Source organism: Salvia hispanica, chromosome 2, assembly GCF_029641045.1.
Source record: "Salvia hispanica isolate PSC_SH4W2 chromosome 2, Shi_PSC_v1, whole genome shotgun sequence".
NCBI classification, from domain to species: Eukaryota; Viridiplantae; Streptophyta; class Magnoliopsida; order Lamiales; family Lamiaceae; genus Salvia; species Salvia hispanica.
Window position 1 is genome coordinate 22,856,748 of NC_142693.1, and position 16,270 is coordinate 22,873,017.

At 36.1% G+C, this 16,270-nt stretch overlaps 2 protein-coding genes across 5 annotated transcripts; both read right to left on the bottom strand.

Moving 5' to 3' along the window:
• Positions 1-364: 364 nt before the first annotated feature.
• On the bottom strand, positions 365-2,926 carry LOC125223360 (protein IQ-DOMAIN 3-like). 2 transcript variants are annotated; one of them, XM_089065561.1, is made up of 6 exons: positions 2,711-2,926; positions 2,265-2,384; positions 1,870-2,184; positions 1,490-1,717; positions 1,278-1,397; positions 365-1,173 (listed from the first exon to the last, which is right to left on the bottom strand). In XM_089065561.1, exons 2-6 carry the CDS (start codon positions 2,337-2,339, stop codon positions 589-591), a joined length of 1,323 nt encoding a protein of 440 aa, XP_088921687.1. In that variant the 5' UTR covers positions 2,340-2,384; positions 2,711-2,926; the 3' UTR covers positions 365-588. The 2 variants fall into 2 exon arrangements, with proteins under 2 accessions (XP_088921687.1, XP_088921686.1); XM_089065560.1 differs by having other exon boundaries at positions 2,671-2,925.
• A 3,262-nt stretch (positions 2,927-6,188) lies between these two features.
• Positions 6,189-10,683, bottom strand: LOC125223346 (protein PHR1-LIKE 1-like). Of its 3 annotated transcripts, none has more exons than XM_089066150.1 (8): positions 10,356-10,683; positions 8,225-8,898; positions 7,950-8,148; positions 7,746-7,862; positions 7,600-7,669; positions 7,382-7,451; positions 6,681-7,026; positions 6,189-6,436 (listed from the first exon to the last, which is right to left on the bottom strand). In XM_089066150.1, the coding sequence occupies exons 2-7, from the start codon at positions 8,771-8,773 to the stop codon at positions 6,691-6,693; spliced, it is 1,341 nt and encodes a 446-aa protein (XP_088922276.1). In that variant the 5' UTR covers positions 8,774-8,898; positions 10,356-10,683; the 3' UTR covers positions 6,189-6,436; positions 6,681-6,690. The 3 variants fall into 3 exon arrangements, with proteins under 3 accessions (XP_088922276.1, XP_088922277.1, XP_047982421.1); XM_089066151.1 differs by having other exon boundaries at positions 7,600-7,657; positions 10,356-10,681; XM_048126464.2 differs by lacking the exon at positions 10,356-10,683 and adding an exon at positions 9,553-10,038.
• Between the last annotated feature and the right edge of the window lie 5,587 nt (positions 10,684-16,270).

Below are 16,270 nucleotides of genomic sequence, written 5' to 3' on the forward strand. Positions count from 1 at the left end.
CCTGAACTTGTAGGGTCGAATACAATGATGAAGGTCGTTGTCGGTGTCAAAAGGTAGAGGAGGTGTGAAAGAACACAAAGGGTTAGGGGGAGCTGCCCTATTGTCGGGTTAGCGCCAACTCCAAGGCCTAAATTTTAAAGAGTTTCTCAATTTCACGAGCCAACGATGGTTTAGTCAAACACATCTAGTTCAAACGTTGCCCCTACATAATTTACTATGTTCGATAGTATTTGTATTTGAATTCGGGCATATATATTGTATGAGAAATTGATTTTTTTTGTGTATTAGAGTTTTAAGACATATGTAGATTGTGATCAAATTAAAATACAAGTTCAAAAAATATAAAATAAAATGAAAGTTCAAATAATAAAGAAAAATATATAGTTCATTCGATACCTCACAATCACGCATCATTAATTAGTGGAATTCTACTCATACTACAAAAGGAAACAACACTTATAAATCAACACGAATCAATTCACAAATAAACACAAAGTTTTGAGTTAGTTGTTAACAACACTTGCACACACAAACAAAGGAATACAAAAACACCAAACAAATTATGTGTTCCCAGTCGTGCCGGGCCGTTTAAGGGCTAGCACCCGACCTCGTGGGAGTCGAATGCCTCCTCGGTCGGGCAGGGGAACCGGAGAAAGACAGTCGTTTCTTTGCAGAACCGGCTGTCTCCGACCCCTGCGGGCTAGGCAACCGTGACCTAGCCCGTGCGGACTCCGTGTAGGCCATGTAGCCCGGAACCGCAGGCGAGCTAGCAAGGCTCTCATCGTCTCTCAACGACGAGCCCGCATAGCTACTCCGCCTCCGGCATTGCTCGGACTGGGTGCTATTCAGGCTCCTCGAGTCATCATCCGTGACAAGAACCCCCCTCGGGCTCGCAGGCCTAATCCTCCCTCCGGCCCTCGACTTGGGAGTCGAGGGTGACTGCCTGCCGGGAGGCCGCCGGCCTCCCTGGGCAGTCGGAGACTGGACCTTCGTGTCTCCACGAATAGCAACGGCGCGGCCCGAGGCTGCCTTTGCCGCGGCTTCGTACTCGGCCACGTCGCCCTTCTCCCACGGCCGCGCGGCCATCCACCTCTCCAACCAGCTCCATCCCCACCCGGGATTGATCGGATCCACGAACGCTTGGTTTGTGGAATCCGAGAGATTTTTAAGAGTCTAATGACACAAAAATCAACACACTCATGAAAATGCATAATTTCACAACTAACTTATTCAAGAAACTAATACAAAAAATACATTATATATATATATATATATACCTGATGTGAATATGCATAAGCTAAGGCTCTCTCTCTCCTCCTAGCAGCTTCTTGCTTATAATTTATATCTGCCTCAATCTGCTCTTTAGATCGGCAACTTTGATCCCAATTTTCCCCTTTCTGATTAAAAAAACACACACGCAATTTAGCCATACTTACTAAAATTCTTGAAGAAATTTAGTAATGCACCCTTTGAAGGCCAAAAAACTCACAAATCCTCTCGACTTGTCGAGATCATCGTCATGAATCCACCCGTTCTGCCTGTGAACGGACGGATTCTCCTCCAACAACAGGGTTCGCCTTGCACGAATCTCAGACTGCAGACGAGCCATCGTCTGCATACACTTCAAGCTCGCGGCCGCCTGCCTCTCGACCGACTTCCCTCCCACCACGGTTTTCAGCCTCATTAGGCCTCTCAGAGCCCTCAAAACTCTCCTTGCCTAAATTCACACACAAGGTTAGCGTTCTGCCAAATATCTCGAGCTCGAGTCTGTTTTGACATTTTAAAATTGAATGTTGCAATTAACAATAATAAAAAAAAAAGAGACTAATATCCAACACTAAAGAAATTCATTCATTCATTCAACCATACCATATATCCTCGGAAAGCTGCCTGAATCTTGACGGAGGCCATCTCTTCCTTCGTCCTGCCCGAGCCATGCGCTGCAGCTCTGAGGCGGACGACCTCTGCAGCAGCGTTGGCTGCTGCAACGGCCGCCTCAGCAGCCATGGCGGTCACGAGAGCAACCGAATAGGCGTGCCTATTCTGTTCGCTCTCCGCTTCGTGCAACTTCACCTCCTGCGCTGGAGGTGGAGTTTCTCGAAGGACAATGGCCTTCTCCGCACCGACAGCCTCCATATTCACGCTCTGTTGCCTCCTGAAACATCCTCTTCCTTTCCTAGTCCTCTGAGAATAGAAAAGATGAAGATCAAAGTAATTTTGCTAAATTTTTTGAAATAATGAAGATTTTTTTCCTTTTAAACTACCTTTTCTTGTTTTTGTTTGGATTGACAAGTGATTGCTTTCTTCACTGCTGAAAACAGAGACCTTCTCTTCCCCATTTTGTTATTGGAACATCAAATATTCACTTGTTTCCTAACCAATTTCTTCACATATAGTATAATTTTTATTGTGAGAAAATCTTGAATTTCTCTCCAAATTAATGATTTTTGCATGAAAACAAGTATAAGAATTAATGAACTAAAATTATGTAAATAAACAAACAAATCATTTATCAAGATCACATTGCAAAATTCTCACTCTCCCCACTCCTCTATAGCAAAAATGCATTATATTGATTGAGATCAAGAAAGTTAAAAAATAATTCAAATGCAATTAAATTCTCTATCACACACACACACACAAGATGAAGTCATACAATGTAAGAGATACCTGAAACTGAAATTTTGTGACACTATCCAAATAAAACAACCTTAATTCTAACAGAAAAACATCTGTTCCATGCCTTTTTCTTCAACAACCCTCCAAAAACACAAAAGGTTGGAACATGCACGAGTTTCCTCTGAAGTGAAAGAGAGATTCAGTTTGAATGTGAAAAAAAGGGTCATATAAAGTTGAAGAGAAATATCCACATCTGAATTGTAGAGAGAGAGAGGGGCAATATGGGGATTTCACCGAGGCCAAGGCCTGCAGCTCAGGTAATGGGGAGGGGGGACTGCTTAGAGAGAAAAAAGAGATGGGGTTGTGCGGCCCACTAATGATTCTGACAACATAGAGAGATAAAAGAGAGGAGAGCATTCAGTCTTGTTCTTGTTTTGTTTTAACAGCAGACAACCAACAAACTATACATTTGTCTGAATTTTATCATTTTGGTTTTTTCTCAAAATTGTTACTTCAGCTGACAAAATAATCAAACCTGGTTATATAAGGAAATTTAGATAGATTGAATAGTGTGAAAATGGTACTAGTATGAATAGTTCATTGCAATTTTTACAAAATTGAATATAGTTAGATATGTGAAAGTATGGGTGTTCTAAAAGATCTTGATTTTTAAGGGGTTGGAATCGAACTAAATGGGAATAAGTGCTTATATTGTTTTAATTGTGAAAATTGGCCTATAGTTAAATTATTCTTCATTAATCTGAATTTCCTTCTTTCATGTAGGCTAAGTGGCTCACGCATTATAAAAATTGATATTTTCCTTTATAGATTGAATATGAAATGGCCTGATATTCTCCAATAAAAGAAAACTTACCCACTTAACAATATACCCTATAGATAAGTACATTGTACTAAAAAATTTTTAGAAACCACTATATTAAATATGATGTACCTAATTCACTCCATAAAATAAAGGACATTATTTACGACATTTCATGTATCGGTGAAGAATCCAGTGACAACGTCAGATAAAATCTTTGTCCAATCAGAATATCCAGCTATACAAAGTACTACTAGGATTAGGAGTACCTTTTCAGTTGAAAAAAAAGTTAATAAAAAAGAAAAAAAGAAATAATCAAGTCAACTTAAATAAAAGAGTATAAAAGAGTGAACTTCAAAAATGGTCCCTGAACTATGGATTTATCTCGAAAATAGTCCCTGGACTTTGAAAATATCATCAGTAGTCCCTGGACTAAGGATTAATATCAAAAACGGTCATTTTACACTGTTTCGAGACGAAAATGCCCTTTTAAAGGGTTTTGGGTGGTTTGGGCAATTTGGTCTTTTTACGCTTTTAACATTTTAAATCTGATATTATTTCAGTTATGTACTAAATCTGATATTATTTTAAAATTATCATTCTTCTTCCATTTTGTCATCCTTCACTTTGTTTCTTTATTTCAATATTAGATTTAATTCATAAAATTATATTTAAAATTTTAATTTTTAAATATCAATAAATTTTTTTAATTAAACTATTAATTCATGGACACTATAAATATTGATTAAAACTATTAATTTTTGTTATTTAATATAATATTCAGCTGAATTGAAGAAGTACAGAAAGATAATATTAATCACGATGGAAAAATAAGAGTTATTCTATTTAGCCTTCGTTCGGTTGTTATAATTGCTTGTGATTGAATATTATGAAGTTGACTAAAAATTTTATATAGGATTATTTTTGTTGAAATTTTCTAGTCATTTTGATTGTTTTCAAATTAATAAACGAAAATTATATTAGTCTTGCATTAGATACATATTTATTTCAGAATAAATCGTGTTATATGATCTATTTATGATTAAAGCTATTAAATATTGATTAAAATTAAGGCGTTGTCATATCTTATTGATTAAATATTAGACACTATCAAATATTGATTATGACTATTAATTTTTATAATTAAAAAAATTTATTGATATTCAAAAACTGAAATTTAAAATTTAATTTTGTAGAATTAAATCTAATATTGAAATAAAGAAACAAAGTGAAGGATGACAAAAGGGAAGAAGAATGATAATTTTGAAATAATATCAGATTCAGTACATGACTGAAATAATATCAGATTTAAAATGTTAAAAGTGTAAAAAGACCAAATTGCCCAAACTCCCCAAACTCCCTCAAAAGGGCATTTTCGTCTCGAAACAGTGCAAAAGGACCGTTTTTTATATTAACCCTTAGTCCAGGGACTACTGGTGATATTTTTAAAGTCCATAGACCATTTTCGAGATAAACCCATAGTCCAAGGATCATTTTTGAAGTTCACTCTAAATAAAAATGTGTATTTTTAGATCATACACTGTATAATATTTCTAGTTTGGGTATACATTTTACTCCCTCCGTCCCGCTTTAGGAGTCCCGGTTGAGTCGGACACATGTTTTAAGAAAAAAGTGTTTGAGTGTGTAATAAATAAATATTGTAGTGGATGTTGGGACCCACGTTTAATTAATTGTCCAATAAATAAGTGTTGTAGTGGATGTTGGGACCACTTTTAACACTTTTTTATTAGTTGTAGTGGATGTTGGGACCCACTTTTAACACTTTATAGGTATTTTTTATTAATTTATCTCAACCGGGACTCCTAAAGCGGGACGCCCAAAATTGATCAACCGGGACTCCTAAAGCGGGACGGAGGGAGTATTTTATTGTTCCTTTTCATGAATCGTAATATATGTTCTTATATGAGTACTACAATTTTTCACATTTTCTTTCATATTTATTGCATTAAATCTTCCACATTAAATAGTAAAAATAAGTGCTATAAATAGTGACAAGTTTGGTTGGCAAATATTAATGTTATCACATGTTGTACCTTACCAATATTGTGCTTTCCATCATATTCTTAAACCTATATATATACCCAATATAAATAACAAGCTATCTAATTATAAGAGAATTTTTTATTTTTCTTACCTACATTTTTTTTGTGATTGTGATTTGTGGATGTTTATTTAATTAATCTCTTTCGAATTTGGCAAATTATGACAAAATGGAGTGTGAGAGATTACTTTCAAGTTTCTTAAAAGGGCATAATTGTCCTTTTGTCCCTATTCAATTTTTTATATTTCAATTGAATATATGAGTTGGAGAAAATGACTTGAGACCCATTCAAAATTATTATTGCCATTAAATAGAGGGCACCTCTCTAACATGATAATCACTACTTTGGATTATAATTTTGTAATAGTGACCTCTCAACTATTATGCCATGTTATTTAGATATTGGACTTTTGTTTTTGTTGCATTGAAATCGAACCACCAAATGTTAATTGATTTCTCAAACTTATAGAGTATGTTTTGTCTTTTTGGTCATAATATTAAAAAAATAAGTCAAAGATTGTAATGAAATGTATATATAAAATTACACTAAATTTCATCACAGTTAAAAGATGAAACCTTTACAACAACCATCCTAAAATGCGAGTACATAAAAATTAAAGATGAATCTGCATGAATCTCTGACCTCATGCTTAAGGGACGAGGTGTTGAAACACCGCGCCAATCGTATCGATTAGATTAGACATTTAATTAATTAATGCCGGCAAAAGAATATACAATCATAGATTCAGAGTAGAGTAGTTAATTCGAGCCGAATTCTTTTGTAGAAAAAAACAGGACAAGAGTTAAGAACGCAGTCAATTCGAGCCGAATTCTTTTGTCGGAAAAATATGCATAATACCTCTATCAACATTTCCTAGGTTTCTCGAAGAGCTATAGCATGACATACACGTGGATACCGAAAGCAGTGGATTCACCTGCAAGATTTAAAAACCAAGGAAACAAATCACACAACAAAGTAAACATTTCTTCCATTGTGCAATAATGCTCACATGCACTTCAATTACAAATCTAGAATCAACTTTTTTATGTAATTTGTAACAAGATTTTGTAACACTTTCCAACAAAAACAAGTGAGCATCAATGCATCAATTCAATCACAATCAACAATGAGTCTTTCAATCTACACAAATGGAAACAGATTCTGATTCTTGAAAATACCTCAAAACATTCAGATTGTGACATCAATTGATTTCTTGGGAGAGTCTTCTGTCTCTTCGGTCTTGGCTCGTTTCGTCGGGGGGCTGCTTTCGCCACCTGCATTCGCCTCATGGTCCTCGGAGGACTCCTTTTCCGAATGCTCGAGAGGCGAGGCCACTTTGGCGCTGGATTCTGCGTCAGTTTTACCAACGCAAGGTTGCGTTTCTGCCGTTGGAGATGGGCTGTTATCGCCCCTATTTGACGACGAGGCGTTCTGTTTATCTTCCTCCATCTTCCGCTGCTGCTCGAACATCAACTCGAGATGCTTCCCTTGTTCTTCGATCCGAAGCTGCAGATTTCTTTGAATCTGAAGCAACATAGATTTCAATCATCAAGTAAATTCTCAATTTAGAATGAACTACTCCACTAACCTACACAAGCCTAGCTCGAACCCGACACATTAAGCATTAGCAAGTCAAGCACGTTACGAGCTGCCCTACATCTTCAGCTCGTAACCAAGCTCGAACGTATACAAACAAGCAACTCAATCGAAACCCCATACACATCAATTTCAAAAGCAACCTTTACCAAAAACATTCATTTTTTTCCCAAAAAAGAGTATTCTATTAAAGCAAACACATAGGAGTCCAGGGTTGTAAACGAGCCAAGCCAAAAAGTTGAACGTCCGAGCTCAAATTCATGGTGGGACTCGAAGAACATACCTCAAGCTGGTCGTGAAGCTGCTTCTGAACTTCCATCTGCAATCTGAGCGCTTCAGTTATCTCCATTGCACTGCCATGGGAGAATATCATTAATGAGAATGCACGAAAAATCGACTTTTACTATAACAATTGTAACGTGCCATGGATATTTGCCTCGTATAGATAGACATTAATAAGAAAAATCTTAGCTCAGATGTATGAATTTAAAAGAAACGTACGTCTTCAGGTCCAGAGGTGCCGTTTCAGCAAGATTCCTCGTTTTCTTTTCCGGTGTTCCTACATCCAAAACTAACAAACATAAGTTTATCAATACATGACGGATTATGATATATGGAATCAAGACGAGTATAGGGGCGATCCCAACCTTCTGAGGACTCCGGCTTGTGCCTCGCGGTTCTGTATTTCTGCAAGTGGCTCTTAACGTGGTAGATTGTGAGGCCTTCGACGTTCATGAGCTTCAACACGCCTTTTGGCGTAGCTCCTGCATAGTTAGTCTCGTATTAGTTTCTGCTGACAGACTTTTATAGTGGTTTCAGTTCTCTCTTTATGTTGTCTGTAAGACACTTACGTTCGCCACCACCTAGTTTTGTAACAGCCTCTGAGAAAACTTCGTGCAGCTCAGGCGTCCAACGCATCCGTGCCTTGGTTGCTGGCGAAGGACATGGAGAGGCGACCGCAGGAAGCGTCTGCGCAGTAGAAACTGTAAGAAGGTGACGCTCCTGGATCTGAGGTTGGTACGTTGCGAAGTTTGGTGGCAATTCGAGCAGCTGTAAGTCGAGTCGAGTAAAACTAAGCTCAAAGCTTGACTCATTTAGCATAAAATAACAGAGTTGAGAAGCAAACCTTGGCATCAAGATCTGGAACATTGACATCAACAAGAAGATCACTCAAGTTCAAATCAAGCGTGTCGTCCGGTGTGACTAACTGATCGGCCCACTCCCGCCAGTCTGTTTTCCTAGCTGAGTCATCCGATGGCACCACGTCTCTGTGGGGAGGAGGCGCATCCGAGGTGTCCATAGTCCATGAAACGTCATTACTTTCCGGCTGGCCATCTCTAGCAACGGTAGGGGAAGATTGGCTCGAGTGGAAAGATCCCCTGTCGTTCAATGCCTCGGAGATGAAAGGTGGAACTCTCAAACGGCTTGAGTCGGGCGAGAAAGAGGAGGAATGACTGAGACTAACAGAGGCCGACGAGAACGAATGCCCGGCTGTTCTGGTGTCGGATGTTAGTAGGTCTGTGGTCAGTTCGTGCGCTAATGTAACCTGTGGCGAATCGGGAAGCTTGGGGTACTTTTCTTCGGAGAGTGCAGGTAGAACGTGCAGAGATCTCGATAGAGCCCCAGAGGCTTCGACTTCATTCGAACGCTTTTTCTTGAATAATGCAGGAGCCATGTTCAATGATCCATGAACAGACTGAAAATTGAAGGAATTCTGCGATGATTCGAGCTTAAAAGAAATCCAAAACCGCAACCATCAGTTCAAGAACTGCAGTCAGCAATCAGCAATAGCTCATCCATCTGGAAAAAGGAAAACAGAACTAGGAATGTCAATGCATCACGAAGCGATATGATTATAGCATAGTCTTGTGAAAAGAAGTTTTATAGCTAAAGCATTCCCTCTCAATTCATCGTTTGAAGCCTAGAGCGAAGAAACGAGAGGCACGAGTAACAATTTGAGGCTCGAGGTTAAGTCAGTAGGCCTTGAGCCTCGAACCATGGATGACTTGACTCCAATTCATGTTTGAGCTAAAGAAACACAAAGCCTACGAACGCTATCCACAAGGCTAGAAAGGCTCAAAATGGCTAAGGAAACATCTCTTTCCGAAACATGGCACTCTAGCTAACTCATCCCCCCTCGATTCAACTTTTGAACGAGGCTAGATCCAAGAAACTAGAGGCTCGAGTAATCAAATGGCTTGAACTCGAGTCGTGATGATTTGAGGCTCGAGGCCTAGTCACTAGGCTTTGACATCAAGTCATGTTTGAGCTACAGAAACACAAAGCCTAACGAAAGCTATCAACGAGGGTCGAAACGTGGCTAGAAAACATCCTTTCACACAAACCAAATGGCAACATAACACACCTCTGCATTATCACTACCAATATTGAAACATTCAAACATACGAAATCGAATACAGGCTAAATACTCCAAACCATACAACAACAACAAACCTTGAGTAGAAATTTCCTCAAATTTCCAATCCAATCAAGACTGGATTTTTTTAAGAGTTGTGATCATTTTAGCCACCAATGCTAGCTTTCAAACAAAACTAAATCAGAAGACACAGCAAAGGAATGAAAGAAGAGAGACAAGATTCATTCAATGAGATAAAGATAAACTCAATGTTTCCACACACAAGCAACCAATTTCAACAATTCAAGAAAACCAATCATCAAAAGACAGGTAAACAACAATATCACTTATTAATCGTATCTACTCAAATTCCTTATGGAGTCACAAATATATTCACGTAACTCCAGATATTCAAAGTGGGCCCGCACCAATTATCCTCACTTGCAAAAGGAAAGTAATTTTTTTTATAAAAAAGAAAACATTTTTCTGGGAAAAGCTAGCTCACTATCAACAATTCCTCCCACAAATTCAAGTCGAACCCATCAACAAATTCAAGAATTCAGCAACAAAAGGAACACATTCGACAAAACAAGACCAAAATCCAAGATTCTAAGGTGCATTTGAGCCAATATCTCACAGCAAATAATATTTATTGTATTTACTAATTAAAAAAGCAATCTTTTTTGGGAAAAGCTAGCTCATTTGCTCAATCCTCACCATCAACTATTCCACCAACAGATTGAAATAGAGCCCATCTCACAAACTCAAGAAAAACCCAAGATTCAAAAGTGCATTCAAGCCAAGAACTCACAACAAAGAGAAACAAAGATCTTATTCCATTTTTGACAAAAACCAATCTTTAACAAGCAAAAAAAACCCAATTTATTTAAAGAAAACTAACCATGACAAAGAAGGTCAGCAAAACTAGATGAATTGAAGTTGAGACAACATCATCCACGCTCTGATTGAACAGGAAAAATCTGGCGGCTGAATAATTAATTTAACAGTGTTTAGGAGTGGTTAATTTATGGAAACATTTTTCGAACTGGCCGACTTTCTAAATCGAGAAGAAATAATTGGGTGATGTGAGTGAATATGCTGTCTAGACTGGAAACTGACTGATTATTGGTTGTAGATAAAAGGGTAAAACTATTGGTTTTTGTCTGATAGTAATCTACACTGTTGAATTTTGAATCCACAATTTACCGTGAGTTTGGAGTCCTTTTGTAAATAAATGGATAATGTTGTTGAAAAAGCATGCCCAACGGAATGCTTGATATTGTGTTGAGGATTTCGCGCCGTGCGCAGACCAGCAAAGCATATTTGTATTTATGAATGATTGTTATGTGTTTGGTCATTCACAACGTCGAGTGCTAAAAGCATTAGCAACGTAATGCATACTCTGCTGACGATTTCGTATGGTGCACTGATCAGCTAAGCATATTTTTATTTGAGAGTGAGACATTTTTTATGTTCGGCAACGAAATACTTATTTTTTTGTTGAAAACTCTTTATAATCAACAAGTGAGACATTTTTTGTGTTTAGCAACGAAATGCTTATTTTTTTGTTGAAAACTATTTATAATCAACAAAGCGCGCTTAATAGAGTGTAAAAGCACGTTGAAGTACATTTAAGTGAATAAAATACGTTTTATTGATGAAAATTATAAATATTCATAAATAATTTAAGTATTTTCAAGAATTGAATTTGGTAGATTTTTATTTTTTTAGTTAACATATGTAATATGTTTGATAATTTGTAAATGCAATAGAAAATAATTACATAATCCAATTGTGTGGAGGTAAAAGTTACTTTTGATTTTTGAAGAATTGGAGATGATTTTCATTTTCCAAGTGATTATTTCCTTAAAAATTTTATGGGATATGGTTTTTTTATTCAAAAGTTTTGCCCAAATTCTAATCAATAACTTTTCAAATAATAAATTGATACCAACCCTTCGTTTCGTCGATTAAATACATAGGGTGGGTGTAAGAGTTTGTTTTTTCCTCAAGTTGACGATAATATATGATTTCTCTATTATATACTTCCTTCAAGTCTTATAAAAACAAGGGTTAAATCTCGATTTTATAATTTCACTATATTCTTAAAGTCGAGTTCGAGAATAGAACTTGTTTTGTACACAATCTAAGTTTTTATGTATTTTGAATTATTATATTCAGCATATATTTACTTAAACTTATAAGATTGATTAGAATTGATCAAAATTTATGATTTAAATATCAGTTATCCATTTATCCTTCCTCTAAAGTTTAACTTGTATGAGCAATGAGATTATGTCATCCAAAAGTTTGATTTATTTATGAAGTAATGTTGAATCATTATAAAATTTAGCTCATCAAAATTGTCTTTTTCATGAATTATTTAACCCTCCAAAATATTTAAGGCCTAGGATTCATTTGGGGTCCACATCCACAATATTTTTTGATTGTTCTATGGAAGAAGTCATTTTTAGTACAAGTGCAAAACGAAAACAAAATAGTATATCTACAAGTGGGAAGGAAAAGAGTAATGATTTTTTTTGGTAATGTGACTATATATATTTTTTTTCTCCTTATTTGGGCTTGCTTTTTAAAATCTATCAATGTCAATCGAGCAAACTATCTATTTAATCGCAATTATGATCTTTATGAATTATTGTACGTCTTTCCTTCTCAACTTGTTCGACTAGGAATGATGATGATGGGTTCAACTTGGATTAATTAATTTGAACGTGAGTTATATTTTTGAAATAAACATAATTAATTAGAAGGGTAAAATATGAAATTAAGCAAGAAATGGACAAATAAGCTGATGATCAGTAAATAAGTATCATAACATGACACTACACTTATTTATTTATTGAAAAACATTACATATAGTATTAAAAAAGAAGAGTCATAGCGACTACATGTCTAAAATAAAATAAGAACAAGAATTTTGAAAAATTGAGAAAAATAGTGATGGATTGTGAATTATAAGGTTAACTACATAATTACTATATCACTTACCATGAAACTAATATATATGGGAGTTTCATTCCACAAATTAAATGACGTCCATTTTATTTCTTACTGGGTCCAACAACAACAATTTGTCAACTTGTGTGACAGAAACATTTGCAAGGCACCCTAATTTAATTGATCACTTATTAGCTGACGATAATAAATTACAAGAACTTAATGTCAGCTTCAACATGATATTTCCATGCACCCTATTTTAGAATACTTAGTTTTTTCTTGTTTTATATATAATCTATCATTTTATTTTTATTTTAATCATCACAAGGAAAAATTGACTTAATATTAATTACTTACAATGTATATTGTTTTACCTTACATTTGTCAATGTTTAATGAATGACTAATTTTTAAGGCAGATTATTTCACTAAATACTTAAAACGATTGATTTGAATGTCGTACATGTGTAGTACATGGCGTTATTGCCATATACATATTGAATATTATGACTATGTGTTCCAATTTTTTGATGTATTGTTTGATCAATAAATAATATTTGTAATATTACATAATCGTTATTACTACAAGAATACAATAATGATAAAATTCCGCTCCTAAAGGAAGATATGTGTACATCATCAAAACTAGGGCTGTCTAATTTTAGTTATGGGACATTAAATTAAGGCCAACCAATTTACGAAAAATTCCAACGTCAACAAGAAATCAATGGTCCAAAATCATGGTCAACAACAAAAAATAGCCTCCTCAATAACTTGCAAAGTAGCGTAGCTTTTCCTCAGCCTCTCTCATTCGTCTCCGTCTCCACTTCGTGGCCCGCGCGCATTAGAGTCACGAAGGGAAGATGGAGCCCCAGGCGCCCAACACGATCGGCTCTTCCCTCGTGATGGAATCGTGCATCTCAGGCCAATCTGCACCGCAACCGAAAAACTCATATTCGTTGGAGATTAACATAATATCTGCTCAGGACTTGGCTCCGGTCTCCAAATCTATGCAACCCTATGCGGTATCATGGATTTACCCTGATCGTAAGAACATTACCCAAATCGACCAAGAGGGCCACAAAAATCCTAAGTGGAACGAAAAATTCAACTTCCGCCTAAAAGACGGCATGCCCGAGGACGCAACAATCATCGTGGAGATCTACACGCTCTCCTGGTTTCGTGACGTCCTAGTGGGCAATGTCAGTGTCCCAATCCGCGATCTCATCGCGCCATTGACCCAAACATCAGCCAACTCCAATGGAAACACGCGTTTCGTCACGCTCCAAATCCGGACCTCGTCTGGCTCCCCGCAGGGCATACTCAACATCGGGGTAACCCTGCGGGACAACACCTCCATCAAAAGCGCGCCGCTCAACCGGGTCCTCCTAGAAGAACCGGGAAAGCAAGAACACGGAAACGACTCCCCGATCGACGATCAGAAAAAGGAACTAATCTCCAAAATCGAAATGTGGCGATCGATGAGCACCGGGTCCGGCCCGCAAATCGAGGACTTCACACTGAAGCCCGGCTCCATCGTCAACGGCTCGATGTGCGACAACGGCTCCGAGATATGCTCCGACATCGGGCCGTCCGCCTCCGTGGTGGCGGCCGAGATGGCCATGAAGCTCATGCCTCCCCCGCCGCCACCGCCACGGAGGAAACGCGGCGGCCCCGCCGCGCATAGCGACGACTCTAGCTCGATCCTAGGGGATATGACACTTGAGCAAGCCCAAGCTAGAGGGTACCAAGTCATGACCAAAGAGAGGTGGCGGCGGACGGCGGCGAACGACGGCGAGGACTCGGAATTGTCGGTCCGGCACACGAAACGGGGCGCCGAGGGCAGCCTATTTTCTTGCTTCGCCGCCGGCATCGAGTTTACGATAGTCTGCGGCTCTAGCAAGAAACCAAACAACAATAAATCGAGCAGCAAGAAGAAGAAGAAATCCGGCGACAAAAAATAAAATTGCAATTTTTTTTAAATTGAAATATGACCAATTTGCGAATTTTTTCTTTTGGAATTAAAATTAATGGTGTTTTAAATTAGCAGCCATTTCTTGTTTGATTGATCAGAAGATACTCTTTCTGACATTTGAGGTGTTGTTAGAGGTAGACTGAGCTATTTTTTTTTCATAAATTGGTTCGAATTTTATATTTTTCCAATCTTTTATTTTCTACCACGTTCCAATTCCGTTGCTTATATTATAAATGCATCTGATCAATGTATGTAACTATTTGTATGGTTATATTTGACGTGGTAATTAAATAAATTTATTGTTTTTTTGTCTCTCCCTCTTTTTAATCGTCAATTGAATTATATTCTTATCGATATAAAATTAAATTTCAGGTCGCACCATCAAACAAATGTTGGCATATAATTATGATTCCAAGGTGGGACTACAATTTCAAGGTTGCGCTTTCAAGTAGAAAAATTAATAAAAAGTTTTTGACAATGACTTCTAATTAATATCTATGACAATAAGCACCGAGCATTTAATACTATATTAATGAACGTTATTCCAGATTTTAAACTATTGATAAATTATTAAAATAAAATACCAATACAACAATAATTTAGTTTATACTTCTAAATAAATTTGATCCGAATAATAAGAAAGAAATTAATAATCATATTTCTATTCAAAATTGGTGGGAGATGCCGAGATGGTATTCGAATATTAATTTTAAATTATGAATTTATTATTATTATTATTATTATTATTATTATCATTATTATTATCATCATCATCATCATCATCATTATTATCATCATTATTATTATTATTATTATTATTATTATTATTATTATTATTATTATTATTATTATTATTATTTCACTAAATGATCAGTCAAGGTACAATAATGCTCAGAAAAAATGAGACTCGTGTTTCCACATACAAATTTGTGGAATATTCACTCGAATTCAAGGCCTATATATTTATTCTAAAACTAGATTGACGTTAAATTAATCTCAAATCATGTAGTACTACTAATTTTGTACTCCATATTATTTATTGTGGGAGGATAAGATGGTATCTAAGAGGAGCATAACAGAATATGCCTCAAATTGTCACATTCAAGTTGCAAATACATAGAATTAGGGTTGTCATATTTTTTATTCATGTGGACACTAATCATTGTCCACTACTTGACTTTAAATATAACGATCGTATTTCGCACCAAACCTATAGTCCAATTAATAGTGTTGTCTTCTTCATCTTGTGTTATATTAAAATAATATCTAAGGAATAAATTATGGCCATCAAATACTCTCTTTATATGCGATTAGCATGCTTTGAAATTTGATTAGAATCATTTGGATAATAAATTACATTTATAATAACTATAGCATCATTTACATAGTAAAGTTTGATTTTAGTTTCACCACTTATCACTTAAATCCTAAATTCCTAATCGAATCGCATTGTTCTACATTTTTCTTACACACAAATAATACAAAAAATTATGTTCCGACTTCGATTAAATTTAAAATGAATTTATAAAGCATGTTTCTCTTTCTAGATACCTTCTTCAATTTCACGTCATGTTTTCTAAGGAAATTTAATTTAACTCAATTTCAATGAATTCTTCATAATAAATTCACGCTGGGTTTTATAATGTAACCACCATAATAAGAAAACAATTTTTTTTATTTGCTTCAACTACTTTTAATTTTAATTAAAAAATTAAACCAAACCTCAAAATATTTTCAAAAGAAAGTTAAATTCTACTCTTCTTTTGCAACTTATCTGTGTTTTTTTTTTCATTACTTTTTCTGCAATAAAATTTATTCTTTCTCGAAAAATGCATCATCGTCACTTTCATTTCTCTTTTGCCATCTTCTTACTCAAGCTGAATA

Bases quoted from the DNA above. Each gene is read 5' to 3' on its own strand.
- LOC125223346 (XM_089066150.1), bottom strand. From the start codon at position 8,773: ATGGCTCCTGCATTATTCAAGAAAAAGCGTTCGAATGAAGTCGAAGCC. The intron at 8,149-8,224 runs GTTTGCTTCTCA...CTCGACTTACAG, and splicing joins TTCCAGATCTTGATGCCAAG to CTGCTCGAATTGCCACCAAA. The intron at 7,027-7,381 runs GTATGTTCTTCG...ATGTTGCTTCAG, and splicing joins AGCTTCACGACCAGCTTGAG to ATTCAAAGAAATCTGCAGCT.
- LOC125223360 (XM_089065561.1), bottom strand. From the start codon at position 2,339: ATGGGGAAGAGAAGGTCTCTGTTTTCAGCAGTGAAGAAAGCAATCACT. The intron at 1,398-1,489 runs GTGAGTTTTTTG...TTTTTTAATCAG, and splicing joins TCGACAAGTCGAGAGGATTT to AAAGGGGAAAATTGGGATCA. The intron at 1,174-1,277 runs GTATATATATAT...TTGTGTCATTAG, and splicing joins CTTATGCATATTCACATCAG to ACTCTTAAAAATCTCTCGGA.